The sequence below is a fragment of the Pteropus alecto genome, unplaced genomic scaffold, assembly GCF_000325575.1.
Source record: "Pteropus alecto unplaced genomic scaffold, ASM32557v1 scaffold114, whole genome shotgun sequence".
Classification (NCBI taxonomy): Eukaryota; Metazoa; Chordata; class Mammalia; order Chiroptera; family Pteropodidae; genus Pteropus; species Pteropus alecto.
The window spans coordinates 4,920,728-4,940,490 of NW_006435793.1; the positions used below are offsets into that span (position 1 = coordinate 4,920,728).

Below are 19,763 nucleotides of genomic sequence, written 5' to 3' on the forward strand. Positions count from 1 at the left end.
TGACCATTTTATGGGGAATATAATCTCAGTGGCTGACTCCTGGCTTTGAAATTCTGAGATTGCTTGAGAGTTGGCCTCAGTGGACTAAGAGACACTCAGGAGCTGAGACATCAGGACTCTTAGTTATGCCTAGCCTGGTGACTCTGCTGTGTGACTTTGGACAAGTCACTTTCCCCTCTCTGAGCCCATTTTCTCATCTGTTAAATCTGATAATCTCTTGCCCATCTCCTGAAGTTATCATGAGAATCAGATTAGCTTATGAATGTAAATATATACTTGAGGAGTGGTGATTGTTATTGTTCGTTTGTTTGTTTTACCATTTTTACATGTGCCTTACCCTTTCTAGACACACACACTTGCTAGTTAATACGAGAATATGCCTGTACTGAATACAGAGCCCGAACAAGTCAATTTAACTGCTCTAAAGGAAAGACGGTGCCTCCATGCCGAATGAAGAACCCTTCTTGTAATTCGTGCTAGTTCAATTCCATGCCATTATAAATTCACCATTGATGTGCATGTGCTTGTTGGAAAAACACACCACAGATATACACAAAAGCCTCTTTGGTTATTTTCAACTGGGACAGGAGATGACACACATTGGCAGACAGAGGCTGATCTCTGTGTATCCAAGAGGAGTCAAGCCAGTCTGAGTGTATCTAACAGGTCAAGCTCTGAAATGAAGAAGCAATAAGCCAGTGAAATGGTACTATCACCGAAACATGATTGATCAATTGAATTCTATCAGAGACAGTGGACAGTGAGATTAACTCAGGCCTGATAGGTTCAATGAGTTAAAGCATGATGTTCATTTCAGCTTCATTTCACCAGTCTTTGCTTGTGAAATTGGTCAATCAATAGAGGTTGAAGATCATATATATATATATATATATTGAGGACCATCTTATGGGGAATATAATCTCGGTGGCTGGCTCTTGGCTGGGGCTGCCTGCCTTGGGTAATGGAGACAGAACAGGGAGTCCATCAGCCCCATCAAAATGGCCTGATATCTTCTCCAAATGAAAAGTATTTTTGGATCTCTGATGATTTATCTTTTTTTCCTCCCTCTCACTTTGATCTATGACAAAACCCATACCCATCTTGGAGAAATATAGTGATTTCTCCTGAAAACATTTGTGCAATGATCAGATAGATACACTTCAAAATACAAACCTTTTTTAAAAGTTATATTGTCCTTGGGAAAAAATAAAGTGTAATTTAAAAACTCAAATGGGGGTAATGCAAAGATATCAGAGTAAATACGATTTTTAAACCGTTTTATTTATTTATTTCTGCCCAGTGGGGGATGGGGGACAGACTGCTGCGTGCCTGAAAACCTAAAAAAGGGATGCACGCAGGAGAACTCCTTCCAGGTATAATTAAAACGAAGCCTTTAGCATTTTTGGATCTCATTTAAAAGCACGATTCACAGAAACAAATCCCCCTTTGCTCCTAATAATATTTCATTTGCTTTGGAGTATTTTCACTATGGTGGTTAACATTCTTCCTAATTAGTGTGCACATCTCTCTGTAAGGTGGAATAATTAGGTGCGACTATATGAGGTAATGGACTTGGACAGTGTGGATTAGAGAGAACAGACTTATCCTGTGGCAATGCACAAGGTATTACTTCCTGCCTATTCTTTGAGGTCATCTTGATTCATTTAATCACAAAGAAATCCCATCTCTTCATACCAACACCATGAGAGCTTCGATAATGTACTTGCACTGTTTGGACATCAGAGTATATATTAGGCTCTGGATAGTGGATAAGAGGGCTGAGCAGCTAGACAGCCCTGCGTTGCCCCCCCGCCCTCAATTCCTGCATTTTAATCCTATTGAATTATAGCCCTTCCCCAGGTACCCGACTTCTTGATGCTTCCAGGCCTTGGCATATACTAGTCCCTCTGGTTGGAATGCAGTTTCTCTTTTCTGTCCCTTTGGCTAATTTTTAAGCATCCTTAAGATTTAGGCTTTATCTTTTTCAGGAAGTCTGTCCTGATTCCTCCTGCCCCAAGTCTGGATTAAGTGAAGTGGTTTAGTGTAGAGTTAGGAGCAGACGCTGGAGCCAGATTGTTTAGATTTGGATCCCAGCTCCTCTGTCTTTAATCTGTGAGACCCTGGGCAAGTAATTTAACCTCCTTGTGCCTCAGTTTCTTCATCTGCAAAATAGGAGGGGGCAATAACAGACTTGACATCACTGGGTTGTTGGGAGACTTACATAGATAAGGGGCTTAGAATAGGGCCAGCACAGAGGAAGCATAGATCATGGTTGAGCTACTACCATTTGGCTCCTGAGGCAGTCTCTGCTTCTCAGGCTCCCAGCATTTACCTTACTACATTGGAATTATTCATATGTCTACATCCTCCGCTCGAGGGCAGGGGCTAGAACTTACACCCCTCTCTTGCTCCGTTGCCAGCAGAGGACCATACACCGTCGGGAGTTTGGTGCATGTTGCTCAGGAGTGAACGGACCCAGGAGGCTCGGAACAGGAATCAGGGGACTCATGTTTTCCTAGACCCACCTTGCCTCAGACCTGCCTTCTGGCCCTGGACAAATCCCTTTGCCATCCCTGAGTGTGCAATCATCAGTCTCTTGGGGCCTTTCTCTCCTTGACAGCCTATGACTTATTGGGTAACACACGGCACAATCGGATTCACTCTGGTCGAACGTGAACGTATTTGGCAATTTTACAATTTCGTGTTTTCCTTCTCCGAGAAGAAAGATTGAGTGAAACTAATGGCTGAATAATGGTAGTGCCAATGGAATTTTCCTCCATGCCACTTTGATTTTTCTCAGTCTACGGCCCCAGTTTAGGATGGGATTAATAAAATCACCCGGAACAAAATCACATCGACTTTGGTTCTGGGTTGCCATGGGACATTTCCAACCCTGGTTGCCAGCACAGGGCCTGGCTCAGAGTAGATGCTCTGGAAATGTGGCTGACTGACTCATGTCGTCCGTGCCTGGAATCCCGCCCCTTATCTCAGCACCTTGTCCCCTCACTTTATCTCAGATCTGACTCAGATGGTCCCTCCTCCAGAACCACCCTCCCTGTTGTTAGTCATCCCTAGGTCACCCTAAGCATCCAAACACCGCTGTGCAGAGAATAGAAGCTCCATATATTATTTTGAGTAGAAAAATGAATGGCATTTTGTTGTTGTCGTTGTTGGACTCCGAGCAATATATGACTTGCTGTGTTTTCCTTTTGGTGGGTTTTGCCAGGAAGCTTAGAGCTCAATTGAGTTTTGGTAGTTTATCATCCTCTTGTTTAAAGTTTTATGAACTGCCCGAAATTTTTCTTAGAAGTAGGTAGAACATAAACTCTTCGTTGTTTACTCTTCTGTGATCACTGGTACAATGGTGGTCACCTCCCAAGATTTTCTACCAAGTTCTCTGATGATACCAGAGACCGTCCCACTGTGGAGTTCCCTTGAACCATTCAGGCCTGCAGCCTCTTGAGTCACTCATTCAGTCAACAAACATTGATTGGCATCTCCTGTGTTTGAGGTGAGTCAGACATGGGCTCTTCCCTCAGAGAGCTCATACTCTTAGCAGGGAAGGAAAGAAACGGCAATCCTAGAAACAGCTCATGTTTATTGAGCACTTACTATGTGCCAGGTACGATGCTAAGCATTTTACGTGTATTCTCATTCAATGCTTTCATCAACCACAGGTATCATTATTGTGCTATTTTATACATGAAAAAAATTGAGGACTAGAAAGGTTAAGAAAGTTTTTCAAATATCATAGGCTTGTAAGAGAAAGAGTGAGGATTTGAACCTGGGCCTGTCTGAGTTTGAAGTGCTCAGGCTTCCCTAGTGTGCTGTACCACATTCACACAGTGCTTAGCTTCACTCTTAAGACATGTTAAGGGATGTGCAAGTGCTCTGCCATGTATTAGCTGTGACCTTGAACAAACGACTTATTACCTCTGCCAGTTTCCTCAGCTTATAAAATGGGGATTCCAGGAGGACCGACCTCACAGGATGAGTTGTGAAGAGAAAAATCCAGGCCATAGCGGTGGCCTGTGCTGCATGCTGAGGAAGCCAAGGAGATAGGCAATTAATTCAGCCTTTGAACTTGGAGGCAGGCTTCAGAGAGGAGGTGGCATTTATGCTGAGCCTTACGGGCAGGGGTGAAGGGTGAGTCAGCAGAGGGAATGCAATGAGTGATAGCATCCGGGAGTGACATGAAAGGACACTTGAGGAATGAGGAGTAGCCTGTTGGTATGGTGTTGTGGGGTGACTGGAGAGGTGAGCCTGACTAGAGGAGTAGATCATGGAGGCCTGGAAGGCTTGGGTTTTGTCCTGGGGAAACCCTTGAAGGGTTTTCCTGGTGAAAATGATGATGACAGCAGCTAACATTGTTTGGTCATTATCTTTGTGCCAGGTACCCTGCTAGGCACCTCACTCGGATTATCTCATTCCTTATAAAAGCCCTAGAGATTGTCCTGCATACCATTGTTCCCGGTTTAGAGACAAGGAAACACAGGACTTTGGTTTTAGTAGTTGACCTGAAGGGGATAGGGAAGTGGAGAAGGCACCGGATCTTCAGACAAAAGACCTGGGTACAAAACCCAGCCAAGGCTCGATTACTCAACCTCTCTGAGCCTCAGTTTCTTCATCTGTAAAATGGGATAAGAATACACATCTCACACAAATGTTCTAAGGATCAATGCAATTTAAGGATGTAAAAATAACTTGGTTCAGTGTCTGGCACTGAGCAGTACTCATCCAGGGTAAGGTCACGGGTGCTGGGAGAAGCTTGTGTCTCCATCACTTCTGTCAGTACCCCTTCTTTCTTTGCTAGGGACAATGTTCTATTAATTGTATGCAGGGCATTTTGATAATGTAGCCCCAGAGCAGATACCCTGTCTCACTCCTTTCATAGCCTATAGTCATACCTAGTCCCTCCTGTGGAGAAATTCTGGAGCTGCTACTGCCCTCGCAAACTTCTGTTGCATCTGAAACAATTTCTTCAAGGTGCAAATTAGCCTGGTCTGAATCCGGTTGGTCTCTGCTTTGTAGACTGCTTTTAAGCTACTGCTGCCATTTGAGGAGACCAAGCTCCTTGGCTCACCAGTTGTCCCAGGTTGTACCAGTTCAATCTTCCCAACCACCTTGGCTCTAGACTGCAGTGGCAGATGGCCTGCCAAGACCTCGCTCTGCCTCCTGTCTTCATCGGGGAAGGCAAGTCTGGGGGCATAGTGGTGTCAGAGTCCTAGGGGAAGAAGCAGCAAACAGGCTGAATGTCAGCTACCATGGTACCCTTGCAGGCCAGATCTGGAGAGGACCTCAGACCTTGGGGTAAGGGTTGGGGGATGCAGTAGTGCATGAAAGCATTAATGGTGGGATCTGGGAATTATTTTCACAATTTCAAAAAGATGAAGGGTAAATGTATCCCAGTGAAGGAAAAAAAGATATTTTCTTGTCTCTGACTTCCTCTCAGAAGTCCCCCAACAGCCTCCCTCTCTTCATATGTTCATCTCTAAACCAAGTATTGGCAAAAATAGGCTCGGGCAATCGTTTAGGAGTAAGACGAATATTGGGAGGGGGTCCTCTACAAAGACTGCACAAAGAACCCAGTGGGAAAATAAGTTAATGCTCACTTAATACTATTTAGTAGACAAAATCTTGGCAGGTTTTGGAGGAGAAAACAGAAATGACTGCCTCAGGTTCCTCAGTTTATTGATGGGCCCCTGAGGCCCAGAGAGGGAGAGGAACTTGCCTGGGCTCACACAGCAAGTAAGGGCAGAGCTGGGGCTAGAACCCAGGTCTGCTGGCTCCCAACCCTTTTCCCATTGGGCCCTGCCACTGCCCTGCCATGCTGAGGAGCAGCTGTGGGGATAAAGGAGGCTCTGTGGCCCTGGCTTTGCCTGGGCTCTGTAGAGAAATGGGACTTTGAGAGAGGCTGAAGGTCTACCCAGTGGCCCCAGCCTCTTTCCCCAGGGCTCCTGGGCCTCTGGCAAGTGGTTCCATCCCAAAGACCATGATGCCAGAAGGGATTATGGAGATTCCTGTTTGATTTTATTTTATTTTTCCTCCCAGTGAGCATCTGCAGACATGAAGTACATGATGATTTTTAGAGAAACAAACCAGATGATTTTTAGAGAAACAAACCAGAAACAAACCCTCCAAGAAAAATGCAAACCCCCCGAATCTGCTGTGTTCTGAAGAAAACGCAATGGGTTTATGATCTTTTAAGACACACAAGAGACAGCTTTCTCTTGACAGATGGGAATCTGAGGCTATTTTGCTTCCTCCCCCTTTGCGTGACCAGACCCGATTGTGTAAAGCTTTTAGCTTCAAAGCCAGGTTGTGAATAACATTGGTTTAACCTGAAATTTAAAGCCAGCATTTCTTTGCTCCCTGAGACGGGGCTTCCTGCCCCTTGCTCCCCTGAAGCTAGCTTCCAGAATGTTAATTCCAACAGCCATGGTTGACTAAGCTCAGCACTGGGTCTATTACATATTATTTGATTTGGAGTAGAAAAAAAAGATTTAAAGATACCATGCCCCCTGTATACCTTTGTACTTTTGCCCATGTCTGTCCATATATTTAAGCATACCATTCACATTGCAAGTTCACATTTTTCTCCCTGGAATAAAATGGGTCCAAACATTTCTGTAGCTTGTTTTCAAGACTACATTCCCCAGTGAAGTCAGACAGCATCTTTGTGGCACAGACGAGAAACACTACGGAAACTTCCATTGGAGGCCTGGAGGTTCAGACCTGCCTTCGTGCTGGAGATGATTTTCTGGTATTCATTTTTGTAGCTGTCCCTGAGCATGTAATCTGTTTGTGCACCCACTGTGTGTGGCATCCAGAGGCAGTTCGGTTGTGTCCCTGGCCTGAGAACCATGTGCCTTTTTTCGGAGTATTTATCTTGATTGACACGTGCACATTTACTGGTCTGGTTACTTTTCAATTAATGTTTTTCTCTTCTGCTGGACATAACTCCATGGGGACCAGGGCTGGGCTAGTTTTTGCCCGTGACTGTATGCCCAGCGTTAGCATAGTGCCTGTTCACTACGATCGCTTGAGGGACAAGAGAATGAATGAATGAGATCAGATGGAGGGATTCTGACATTTGCAGATTAGACCTGTGGTGTGAAGGTGATTGTCACAGGTATTAGTAATGTGTTCATTTATTCCAGAAATATTTTCTGTGGAGGTGACAAAGATGAATTAATTGTGGTCTCTCCTCCCTCAAGGTAGCTAAGAGTACAGTGTGAGAGTGAAGGGTCCAGGGAGAAAATGGTTAAAGGGAGAAGCAACTGGGACAAGACGGAAGGCATCCTGGAAGAGGTGACATGTGTCCTTGCAGGCTTTGTCTGTCCTGGCAATAGCGTGTATGTCAATGAGGAGTGGTTTATATTTCCTATGGACTCAGTGGATCACCTGTGGCTGACAGGCTGACTCCACACATCACCTTCAAATGCCTACAAATGCAAATTTTATGTTGCCAGCCCCTAGCCTTTCCAAAAGATGAGACCTGGGAGCAGGGCTTAGAAAGCAGGGCTTGATTTAAAGAAACTAGCAATTCAGGCCCCAGGACTGAGCAATGCGAGGGCAATGGTTTCCCCCAGCCCCCTCCTGTGACTCCCTACTCCTCCCCCAGCAAAGCTCAGATCCTTTCCGGGGCCTCCCTAGGCCTCCGTGGCTGCCTGGCCTGACCCCTGCCTGCCTCTCCAGAGCCCCGTGGAGTCTCCTCCTCTCACTCCCTCTGTTCCTTTCATCGCTTCTCATCTCCAAGCCTTCGTACAGGCGGTCTTCCCCGCCTGGCATGCCCCCTCCACCTCCCACTCCCTTTTCCCTGCAGTTCCCTTGTCCTTCATTCTCAGTTTAAATATGACCACTCCTTGGAAGACTTCTTGGATTCTTCCCCTTTATACAAGTCATATATATATATATATTTCTATGTACCTTTTCTACTTAGCAGTAATCAGTTTGTAGTCATGTGTCTGTTTTCACAAGTACTTGACTGAAGTGAGCTGCCTTTTCTAGATTGGAAAGAGAAGGCTGTCTTGGTCATTACTGTATCTTCTGTTTTTGTTTTTAGTATTGCCTGGTACAGAGTCAACACCTACTATTTGTTGAATGAGTGAATAAATGATTATATGTTTAGGAGTATCTGAAGCCTTCTTAAGGACATGACAGACCTTAGGTGTCTGTGCAAAGTGACAAAGTAGACTTCACCCACCTTCTCAGTAAAGACAATGAGTGGAAGTGCTGGCTGGAGCGAGAGCAGCAAGAGCCATCACGGTCAGGGTGAATGCCTGGAGAGGTGACTCTTTCCAGCCTACAGTTTTCCACGTGGAGTATCTGAGTGACCAAGACAGCTTGGACACTCTCCCAGGCTCAGCTCATGGGTGCCGTGGCTGACTTTCAGAAAGCCAGAGCAGGATGCAGCAAGTCTTCTTCCTGGAAGACTCAGTGCAGATCCCAGCGAAGCTGCATCTGCTTGGAGTATGCGTGGTGTCCATGGGGGGACCCCCAGTGCATGGACTTGAGCCGGCCAAGTGCTCTGAGCCTTTACTCTGTGCTGGGCCCTACTCAGTGACCAGACGGTGACTTTGTCCCTGGGAGTCCTTAGCCAAGCCAACCTCTCTGAGCTTCCTCTCTGAGTTGTGCAAAGAGCCCAGCCTGTGAATACGGTGGGAGAGGACGAGCCTGAGGACATCTGTAGGAGGATGGCCTTGCTGGCCGGGACAGGCTTCCTGAAGGGGCAGGATTGGGACCAGTCTGATGAGGGAGCCTGAGTGAGAAGGAAGAGGTAGGCACTGCCCAATTAGGGGCAGGCAAGGCCTTGCTTGGTAGGAGTCGTCAGGAGCTGGCTGACAGAAAGGAGCCTTCATTAAGAGTATTGGGCCTGGCCGGCAGGCTGCACAGCCAGGATGTCTGGCCAGAGCAATAGCTGAGGAGAAGCAAGCTGAGCCTCTTTCCCCCATGTGTGTGTATGTGTGTGTACATATGCACACAAGTGTAGAGCACCTTTGATAATAGTCATTTGGTGGATGCCAATCAGTGTGAGATAATGCTGAGCAGGCACAGACTAGGCCATGGGCTCCCACATCCTGTTGTCTTGGTTTACAATAGGAACGGTTCCCAAGGGGATGGACCATGATCCATGATGGAAGAAGAGCCTCATGATGTTCATGAGGATGATGTCCTGTGGGCAGGGGCAGGGACCCAGCCTATGGTATCCTCTTGGGTCAGAATTGATCTGGGATTTCTTTTCTCAGGGGGCTCATGAGCCACTTCTGAAGTCTCTTCTCATAGAAGATGCTGGGGTGCTCTGAGCTGTCAGACTCCACAGAGCCTCTGAAAAGCCAACACTCACCTGAACACCCAAAGCTGATGTCTTTGTTCGAACGTCAGGCCTCGCATTGCAGTTGTCTCTAGATAGGACAGTTGCATCTCAGTGACACAATATCTCACTTCTTCAAGCTCCTTGGTTAGGCCTTATTATGCCTTATGTGGGTGGAGTTTTGACAGAACAAATGAAGTCTAGGTCAGCAGTGTCAGCACACTGCGGGGAGGGGGAGGTTGGGCACGGCCCGTGTAAGAAGGGCACCTGTCAGCAAGAGATCTGATGTGTCCTGGTTCCCCCTGCACTCCCCAGTGGCAAAGGCAGAGGCTGTGCCTCTGGGCCTGGGTTCCAGCAGTATCTCCAGACAGCCCTGCGTGAGCAACGTGGTCTTAGAGGGCCCTGGGAAATGGTGGCCCTGGAGACCCTTTCCTCACTGGAAACATTTGCCTTTCTTGCTTTCTCTCATTTTAAATGGTTTAAGTTCAAGGCTTACAAAAGATATTTCATCTCATTTACTTTTTTATTGATAATTCATAATACTTTCATTGACATGTAAGCATCATCACCAGAGACTGTTACAGTGTGAAGAGCTGTACAGAACACATAGAGAATTTAACTCTATACTTCCTTAGTAATTTACATTTTTCAATGGCAATACATTTAAAGTTCTGCAACAGAATAAAACAAGCATGCTATAAAAAGTCTCCCCTTCACTTTCATCCAGTTCATTCCTACCTCCTTGAATGAGTAAACACTCTAAATGTGTCTTATGTTTCCTTCCAGAGTTCCTAAGGAAATATATATATGCATTTACATAAAATTTTATATAAAATGCATCTAACATGTATAGGCATTATATATAATATATGTTATGTATGTATGTACTATAAAATTATATTAGATAATCACATTCTAGTAATGTAATATATTAGTATATAAGATGTATATTAGATATAAATATGTAGAATGCATTACATAAAATTCATTTAATATAAAATGCATATAAAGTCCTCTTTTCTTCATTTTTACACAGAAAGTTATGATTATGCATGCTTGCTGTACCGTGCTTATTTATTTTTCATATAACAAATGTATTTTGAAGGTCTTCCATGTCAGTTCAGAGGGCGTCCTCTTTCCTCTTTGCAGACACACGGTATTCCATGGCACGGACATGCCAGGACTTATTTAACAACCCCGTACAGTATACACTCTTGGGTTGTTTCCAGTCTTTTGTTGCCAGAACCTGTACACATATCACTTCCCATATGTGTAAGTCTAGCTATAAAATAAATTCCCAGAGGTGCAATTGCTGTATCAAAGGGAATGTGCATTCATGATCTTGATAGATTTTGTCAAATTGTCTAGCACAGGTGGGTGACCAATACGCTCCTGCCAGAACAGCATGAGAAAATCTGTTTCCTTACAGCCTTCCAAACAGTGTTTTATTGACTAGTCACATGATGTGGTGGCAAATGTCCCAGGTAAAGGCATGAACTCTGGGACAAAACTGCACCTCTAAGGGGATCATCAATGCAGTGAGGTAGTGGCATCTGCTGATTAAGCCTCTGAATCAACCTGAGCTCCAGCCTGCAGGCAAATCGCTCAATCTCTAGACCTCAATTTTCTCATCTGCAAAGCAAGAAAATAATATCATCTTCATTGGGGTCATTGTGAGGGTTAGATGAGATGATGCATTTAAAGAGGGCTTCGCACAGTGCCTGGCACGTGGCTCTGGGAGGCTGGCTGTGCACTCAGCAGGAGGTGACTTTGGCCCAGACCCCCTCGTCTGTTTCCTCTCTTGTCAGGGAGGGAGCAGGGTTCATGGGTCTCTCAGCTCCCTTCCCGGTCTCAGGGTCTGACATTTCTCTCTTCAGCAACTTGTGTGAGCTGCACTCACCCTTTCTCTCTCATGCTCATCAAAGGTATTCAGGAGTCTCCAGTGCCGAACGGTCACTCACTGCCGGGCAGAGATTTTCTCCGGAAGCAGGTGCGGGGAGACCTGTTCACGCAGCAGCAGCTGGAGGTACTGGACCGTGTGTTTGAGAGGCAGCACTACTCGGACATCTTCACCACGACGGAGCCCATCAAGCCCGAGCAGGTAATCCCCACGACTCACTGCCCGCCACACCTGCCACTCAAACAGAGGCCTGGGTTGCTTCCCTGAAGGCATCTGGCGGGGTGCGGGTGAGAGTGCCAGGTTCTCCTCAGAGGCGGGTTTCTCTCTGTTCTCAACCAAACTTGGCCAGTTGTAGCATCCCATGAGGTCAGGAGGACTTGTTTGGGACTCCGGTGACTTCTTGCCCTGGTGCTTCTGTCTCTTTGGCTGTCCAAGGGAGTCATGATTTGTCTGGCTGCTCTGCCATTGCTGAATGGTGGCCTTTTCCCAGGGCTCTTTGTACAGGGAAATGTAATGATCTTTTGGGCCACTTGAGGTGGTCTTGGGTCATTATCCCGTCAGTCAGGGTGAAGGTGGAAATATGTAAGCACCCTACGGCCACATGCCATGTTATTGTGTACCCCACTGTCAGCCGTCTCGTCAGGTCGCCCTGTCTGCTTTTAGAGACTGAATCCAAGAATCTGGAAACGAAGAAGTGTCTCACTGGACACACATCTAGCTGGGTCATTTGTAAGAGAGGGAAAGCAGTGAGAAGATGACTGTTGCTGAGCAGCCCCCTGCTCTGCCCTGGGCCTGAGAAGCAGTCACTGCCTATGGCTGCAGATATGGGACAAGAAAGGCTCTGCCCGGCGAGAGGCTCTTGGGGACTGGATAAGGTCCAGATTCAATTCAGGAAACTCGTTCCTGATGCCCAGTCAGCACCAGACCCTGGGCTGGCTGGTTTCTTTGCTGGCATGCGTGGCTCAGACGTGGTTCCTGACTGCAGAGAGCTCCCATTTGGCGGACGAGTCAGAGAGACCTTGAGCAATGACTCTCTCAGCAGTTGGCTAGCTAGTACTGGTAGTAAAGACTGGCCTTGCTGAGCTTCTTCTACATACTAATTGGATGATGCGTCTGAAGTTTTTCCAAAGAGCCATTCAGAAATCAGGTAGACTGTGTGCACAAGCTCCAGTGGGGAGGAAAGGTGCCAGAGAGGACATTGAATGGTGAGGAGTGGGCAGGGCCTCAGTTGACAGCTTAACTATCTCTCAGCATTTCTTGTGAGGGCTCTCACAGACTATCTACTCACTTTGTTTTCAGATGAGGAAACAAAACCCAGAGAGGCAAAGAGACTTACCTAAGGCCACACAGCAAGTTATGTATTCACTTAAAAAACATTGATGAGTGCCTACTATGTGCACGGTACAGAGCTAGTTACTAAGGGTACATTAGTGAACAAGAAAGGCTTGGACTTGACCTCAGGGAGCCTTACAAATGTGTGGAAGAATCATAGTAAATAAGAACAGCCCAAAGGTTTGTTGATTACAGGTGTGCTAGGTGCCGAGGAGGGGCTGTCTGAGTTTCTCTGAAAGCATAAAGCAGAGACTGAGCCGGCTTGAAGGGGAAATGCACTTATGCTGAGCCCTGACGGCGCTGGGCTGAATCAGGAGAAGGGACCCGGGGGTGGGAGAATGCGGCTGGCAAAGGGAAGAGCAAGTGCGAAGGCCGTAAGGTGAGAGGGAGCACGGCAGGAGTGAAGAATGGAAAGAGGGCCGGCGGCGTGCTGCAAGGAGTGGGCTGCCAGGAGGGGTGGGAGGTGATGTTGGGGAGATGGCCCTGGTTGTGTAGGCTGCGGTCAGGATTTTGGTCTTTTCTTCTGCAAGTCAAGTGAAGTCTCCTCTGGGAATGACTTAGTCGTCTGGGCTGGACAGAGCTGATCCCGCAGAGTCTAGATGCTGGGCTTTAGGGAAATGGGTCTATTTCCATCACAAACAGCCTTTCCCACTGCTCAGAGCCCTTCGGAGAGCCGGCTAGAGCCACATTTCATCTGACGCAGGAGGAGAAAGAAAGAGGCTCAATCAGGAAAACCTTCTTGAATGAGGCCTACCTTTCTCTTCAGAATATGGGAAAAAAATTTATCTTCTAACCGTTGGCAAGGTCAGATAATTTTAGCTCTAGCAGGATTACGGAGGCAAACTTTCAACTCTTTTATTTTTGAGAGGCCCAGAGATGGGACAGGGTTAATGTGAAATCACCCAGCATGTGAGTGCTGAAGAGTGAGGGCCCAGGCACAAAGCCTCCAGCATTTCTATTAAACCTTTATTTGCTCAGCGCAGACATCCAGTGTTAGTGACTATGCTTCCTCTGTGTTTCACAGGATCCTCACGGAAACTGAGAATCTCGGTCATAGTTCATTTCACTTGGAATGCCCAGAAAGAAGGGGCAGAAACTACAGGGCTTCATAATTGGGAGGAGTCTAATCATGTATCCACTCACTTGCTCAGACACTCTCATATGCTCATTTATCCAACATATTTCTTGCATGCTGGCCGTGAGCCTGGCACAGTGCCAGGTACCCAGGGGAGGAAGGACGAATCAGGCATCAGCTCTGCCCACAGCCTCACAGGGGCAGTGTGATGTGGATTCAGACTTTGCAAGGCAAGGGAGAAGGTTCTGTGAGCCCTGATGAATGGAGACGTTGAACTGAGCTAGGAGCATCAAGGGTGATGTAAGGGAGGGGGTAATGTTGGGGGACAGGTTGATAGGCCCATGTAGAGATGGGGCCTGACAGGGAGGAGACCTGAACTGCACACTCTGCGAGGGCTTCTTTTCTAGCAGTCCTGCTGTGTCCTTCAGAATGACGCGGACACGGCTGTGGGCCTGTCTCCTCTGACTGCGTGGGCTGAGGCGGGGCCTGCAGGCGAGCCTTGTGGTCCCATAATGACTGACTCAGAGCTTTCTGGTTAATCTGCTTCACCTCCCTGTAATGTGCCATAATTAGGAGAGATGGAAGGTGAGGCCGCGGGGCTGCCGGGCAAACGCACAGGCACTGGACTATGAATGACATACCCTCGCTCCCAATTCCCAATCACTCTGGACAAATGGTGGTCCGAGCAAGGGGCCGCAGGCTGGGAAGGCAGGTGTGTCAAGGATATAGGTTCCTCGAGCCTCTTCATGCTTGCTTTTGCTTTGCCCTGTGAGCCCCAAAGCGGCATTTCGGTGGCTCCAGGAAGGGGACCTGGAGCACTGGCCGCTGAGGCTGGCCCTTCTTCCATTGTGAACAAATCTGTGACTCCAAGGGCTTGTGGCCTATGTGGGGGGCTTGCTTTCAGTTTCATTGAGAGAGCGCTGGCCGCTGAGGCTGGCCCTTCTTCCGTTGTGAACAAATCTGTGACTCCAAGGGCTTGTGGGCCTATGTGGGGGGCTTGCTTTCAGTTTCATTGAGCAGCCTGGAGTTGAAGAAAGAGCATTTGCTGGCCTTGGAATTGGGGGAGTTTGACTTGAGTCCTGGTTTGGGCAAGTCACTTTTTCTCTGGAAGTCAGTTTCCATGTCTGTGGCAGTAATAATTGTGATTTTGATGACAACAGCAGCAGCGGCGGTGGTAATAGCAACAATAACAATAGTGATCTTCCTCGCCTATGCATGATACTGCACACTTTTCAAAGATCTTTCGCATTTGTTCTCTCATTGGACTCTTAATGTAAATGCCTGCTAAGCAGGCTGGGCAAGATTTGTGAGCCCCATTTTACAGACTGGAGCATTTTTTCCCTAGATCGTTCACTACATTTTCAGGCCCAGGTGGCTTCTGGGACTAGTCAAGGCCACCGAGCGGGCATTTGACCTCAAGATTCTGTCTTCATCTTGTGCAAGATGGTTACATGGGCCTCCATGTCCCCAGACAATTCTAGGAGCCAGTTTTCTGATGGCTGGTTTTCAGAACTGGTCTTTTGCAGCCAGAATCCACCAATCAGAATCCTCAGAGACTTGCCCTAGGCTTGGGTCGTCAAATCCTCTTAAACCACCCACCCAACAGCCCCTGAGAAGAACGTTCTTTCTTCTTCAGGGTCAGGCTGAGGTTCTGCCAATCACTGCCACAAGCTCACTTTGTTGCGTTTCTTGCCAAGATCTGTCCTGGGTGGATGGGCCCAGGCTTCTCGCTTTTTACAGGGAAACTTAGTAAACCCTTGGCACTGAGTAGAAAGGGTTAATGTATACACACTCCTGGGGCAATGAAACACTTCCTTTTCAAAATGGTTATCGAAAAAGCAATTCTGGTTTCAAAAAAAAAAAAATCACCGGAAGAAAAGAGGAAAAAAAAAAGAAACAACTGCTGGTGGCGTGCGTGCCTGTTGCGAACAGTGGAATCTGTTTCAGTAAAACTCGAGCTGACATCGTCGTGGGCGTTGTGCTCCTGGCAGGAGCTGGTCCCTCCTCCGGCCTCGGTAGGAAGGCCGCCATCGAGCACAGCCTGCCGTATTTACTCTCCGCAGACTATTAACCAACACCAGGCTATTAATCTGGCTTTTGAGCCTTCACTAAAGCCCATAAAAGCTCACAGTTGTCAAATGGAGTTCATTTTAATTTCCTTTCAATCACAGTAAATTATTCAGGTGATAAATCAGCTGGAGCAGCCTCCTGGCTGTAATAGAAACCCTAATTCCTGGCTAATTATCCAGCCCATTGCTGCCAACAGATCAATACGGGCACAAAATGGAACGGGCCCAGGGCCCTCCCTCCCATTGGGCCAGAGACAGAAAGACAGCTGGGGAAGGGGTACGTGCTGCTGACCTCCTGGGAAGTTCAAAGGTCACAGGGGTTAAATTGGGAGAAGGCCTGTCCCTTGTCTAACAGAGAAAGCCACCAGAAATGCCTCCTGCTCTTGTCAGCTGCTTTGCCCTCTGAACGGTGGCATTTCTTCGGGCTGGTAGGCCTGGGGCCGAGCATTGCCTCCTCCTGTGGGCGTCCTACTCCTCGAAAGGGGCTGGTTTGTGTTTCTAAGTGTGACTGAGCTTAGTCATCAGGGATGGCCTTGAACAACTACGTGAGTCAGAAAAAGGGCTGGAGACTGGGGAAAAGAGGTGGCAGACACACTTTCTTCAGGAATCTCATGTTCCTCTGTGGTGGGTCTGTGCCCACCAAGAGAGGACGGGGTGAGGAGACAGGTGTACAGGCTGAGAAAGGGGGATGGCTTCCTGGAGGAGGTGTCATGAGTGCTGCGCCTTGAGAGGTGGGCAGAATCCAAATCTGTAAACATGGTAGAGTTGCCTGGAGAGGACATTCTAGGCAGAAGGAACAGCATGGGCAAAAGTATGAAGGAATGCCAGTATGGCAAGGAGCTGCAAGCTGGTCTAGGTGGTTGGAATGCAGGGTGAGTGAAATGAAGCCAGGGATATGGGGCCGGAAAAGCAGGAGAGGACCTAATCCCCAGAGGGCTGGAATGTGGACGTGAGGAGGTTTGGCTTTGCTTTTGAGTCACTGTGCCCTGAGGAGCCCTGAGTCTGTGGCCTGGACTACTCTGCTCGTGCAGAAGCAACCTTCACCGGGGTCCCCTGCCTCCTGCCCTGTCCCTGCTGCTCTTGTTAGATCTCTTTTCCTGAAACCCATCGCCATGAGAGCCCATCAGGGTTTCCCACCACTCGAAACCCCGACCACAGCCTTTCATCCCCACTACAGCCTTCCATCTCCATCATGACCTTTTACTGTCCCATGTCCTTCTGCCTGCCCACGAGATGTTCTGACTGTGTCTGGGCCTGACCTCTTGCTACTAACATGGGCTGGGCTCTTCCTCTGTTTGAGGAGGCCATGGACCATGGGCTGGTGTGCGTGTGTGCATGTGTGTGTGTGTGCACGTGTGTGTGTGCATGAGCAGGGAACATCACGGATGGCTCTGAGCAGGCAGGGTGGCAGGTACTGCAGTTATTGTTCCTTTCTTAATGTTGTTCTCACTCCATGCTCCTGCTCACAGTTTCCCTGCATGGAACATTCTTTCAGCCCGTTTCTAAATCTATCCTGTCCACACCCAGCAGGAGTCCTGCCTGCCCTGGGAGGTCTTCACTGACCCACATCAGCCTGCACTGACTTGCCTCCTGCATCAGGTTCTAATCATTACTGTAGTCATTGCTGTAGTGACTGTGTATTCATTGCTTACCAGGTGCCTGGCTGTGTTCTGAGGAGAATCCTTCTTGCTTCTTTTTCTCCTCATCAGAGCAAGAAGAAGCCTTTGTAAGATTTTAAACCAAGGGCTCTCAGGATCCAGTCCAATACAGATTAGATTATTCTGGCTGCTGTCAGGAGAGTTGGAGGGTTGGGAACCAGAAGACTATTGCCAAGGTGCAGACAATGTTGCTTCTGGCTGCTAGGAGAGTTGGAGGGTTGGGAACCAGAAGACTATTGCCAAGGTGCAGACAATGTTGCTGTACCCTAGATATCGCTATATCCCTACAGACGGTTGCCTACCCAGTCTTGGCCCCATGATACACTGCTTCTCTCCTCTCCCCTCCCCTCCACTCACCTGCCCCCTCCCACCTACCCCCATATCTCCCCTACCCCCAAATCTCTATCCAGGCTCCTATGATTATTCGAGTTGGGCTCAGATTTGATTCTGAGCTTCCTGATGATCAAAGCAAAATGGGAAACACAAGTCAGTTGTGTGTTTCTCACTGTCCACCAGGGGAAAATAGGCCAGTTCCCCAAAGGAAGCCGGGTTTTTTTTCTGACAGAGTGGAAAGGAAATTGTCAGTGAGGGAGCCTGTGGAGGCAGTGGGCACAGTCCCCAACACACCTGTAGAGGTGCTGCAGCAGGTATTACAGGGCTCTGTCCTATGGGTTAATGTAATGACTACACACCTGTCGGTGTATTTCTTTAGGGGCAGCTCTGCTGTGACCACACAGCTCAAGAATGCAGCCTTTCTAATAGCCCAACCTAAACTTAAAAAAAACCCAGACACTCTGGGGCAGCCATTCCTAGATTTTTCGATTTTATTGTCCAGGAAGATGTGTTACTATTTTGGGATTTTCTGATCTCCTGCCACCAAGGGTACCCCTGGGAAAATGTCCCTGCCATTTGGAGAAGGTTTAATCTAGAGGAATATACCTCCCATCAATTCACCTCCATCAATTCAACTTTTGATGAGAAGAATTTAGTGGTTTGCATTTGACTTCTCTGATGAGGGCTTGGTGTGCAAGGACTTGGAGAATGTTGAAGGAAGGAAGAATCATACATTTTAGAGATGAAAGAAGCAAATGGCTCACCCACGCAGTTGCCGATGGAGAAGACTGAACCAAGAGAAGGCATGGGTGGATCTTCCCATGGGAAGCAGGCAGTCCGACCCAGTTGCTACCTGGAAGACTTCTGATGTCAAGGCACAATGATGCTGCCCCGTGGTGAACTTGGTCCAGTGAATGTCCTGGGCTCTGACCAGTCAGATCAGTGACTTCTCTCATGGAAGGTGCTATAAGAGAGTGAAGAGAGTGGTAGTGGCAGGGAGAAGGGCAAAAGTCCTTTTCCCATTTCTTCCCAGCATGAGGAGATGGGGTAGAAACCCCTTCCTGAACTGAGAAGCTTATGCAAGATTTAACTTGAATGTCATCTTGCCTTTAGAATGAGGTAATGACAAGGATTATGCTGGAATTCTTGCTCCCTAGCGGTACTGGGTACCTCTAGACCATTCATACTCTCCTTTTTCCTTCTACTGTCATCATCTCAGTGACCCAGGGCTGAAAATTACATGGACTCTGTGGAGCCTCAGCCTTCTTCATTAGGGATGCCCATTTCTTCCTAAAGAGCTTTTAAAATATTTTCTAAACAAGAGAGTACTCTGAGTATTTTTGTCTTTCTGTGGATCAAGCAGAAGGGTGTCCACCCAAGAAAAATCACTGTGCTGCATTTGCAAGACTAAGGAATATTTGAGGGAACACTGAACAAGTTGCCATACTATAAAAGCATGGGACGGACCCCTGGGCTTTCGTGATGGCTCTTGGGATAGTCATTTTTCTCTGGGTTATGGTTTCTGCATTTGAGGTGGGGGATTAGACTGGGACATCCTTGAGATCTGTGCCAGCTCTAACATTCTGTGAGAGATAAAACAAATTGGAAATCTATCTCTTATTTTTATTTTGACTTGTTTACAGTTTTTCCTGTTGTCTATTCCACCTTTTAGATGACAGGAAAATTCTGTGTATGTGGGATTTAAAGATTACAAGCAAATTGTCAAAGAGCTGCCTGTGCCTTGCTGTGATGTTCTTTCATTCATTTATTCATTCATTCATCCAAGAAATTTTTTACAGATATGCCATGTCAGTGACATTGACCACCTGTGCTGTGTGGCATAAAGTAACAGCAATAGATGCAGCCAAAAGTACTGTGCGAAATTTGATTTTTGGGTAGAGATATTCCCCCTAAACGAGGCTAACCAATATTTGCAATAAAAAGAGACAAAAAGACAAAAGAATAGGTAATTCCAGTCCTGCAGCTTGTTTGTTTTGAAAGTACTCTAGAAATTTGGCTTAAGGAATCTGGCTATTCGCAAAGCTCTTAAAAAACCCCGAACTCTTATTATTTTTAAATTACA

The 19,763-nt window shown here is 47.3% G+C and overlaps 1 protein-coding gene across 3 annotated transcripts in view; it reads left to right on the forward strand.

Moving 5' to 3' along the window:
• Nucleotides 1-19,763, forward strand: part of PAX5 (paired box 5) — a 169,566-nt gene that overhangs the window by 51,117 nt on the left and 98,686 nt on the right. For all 3 annotated transcript variants that reach the window (XM_025046549.1, XM_025046550.1, XM_025046551.1), the window contains one exon: nt 11,239-11,414. In XM_025046549.1, the coding sequence (XP_024902317.1) occupies nt 11,239-11,414 (176 nt within the window). The remainder of the gene's footprint in view (nt 1-11,238; nt 11,415-19,763) is intronic.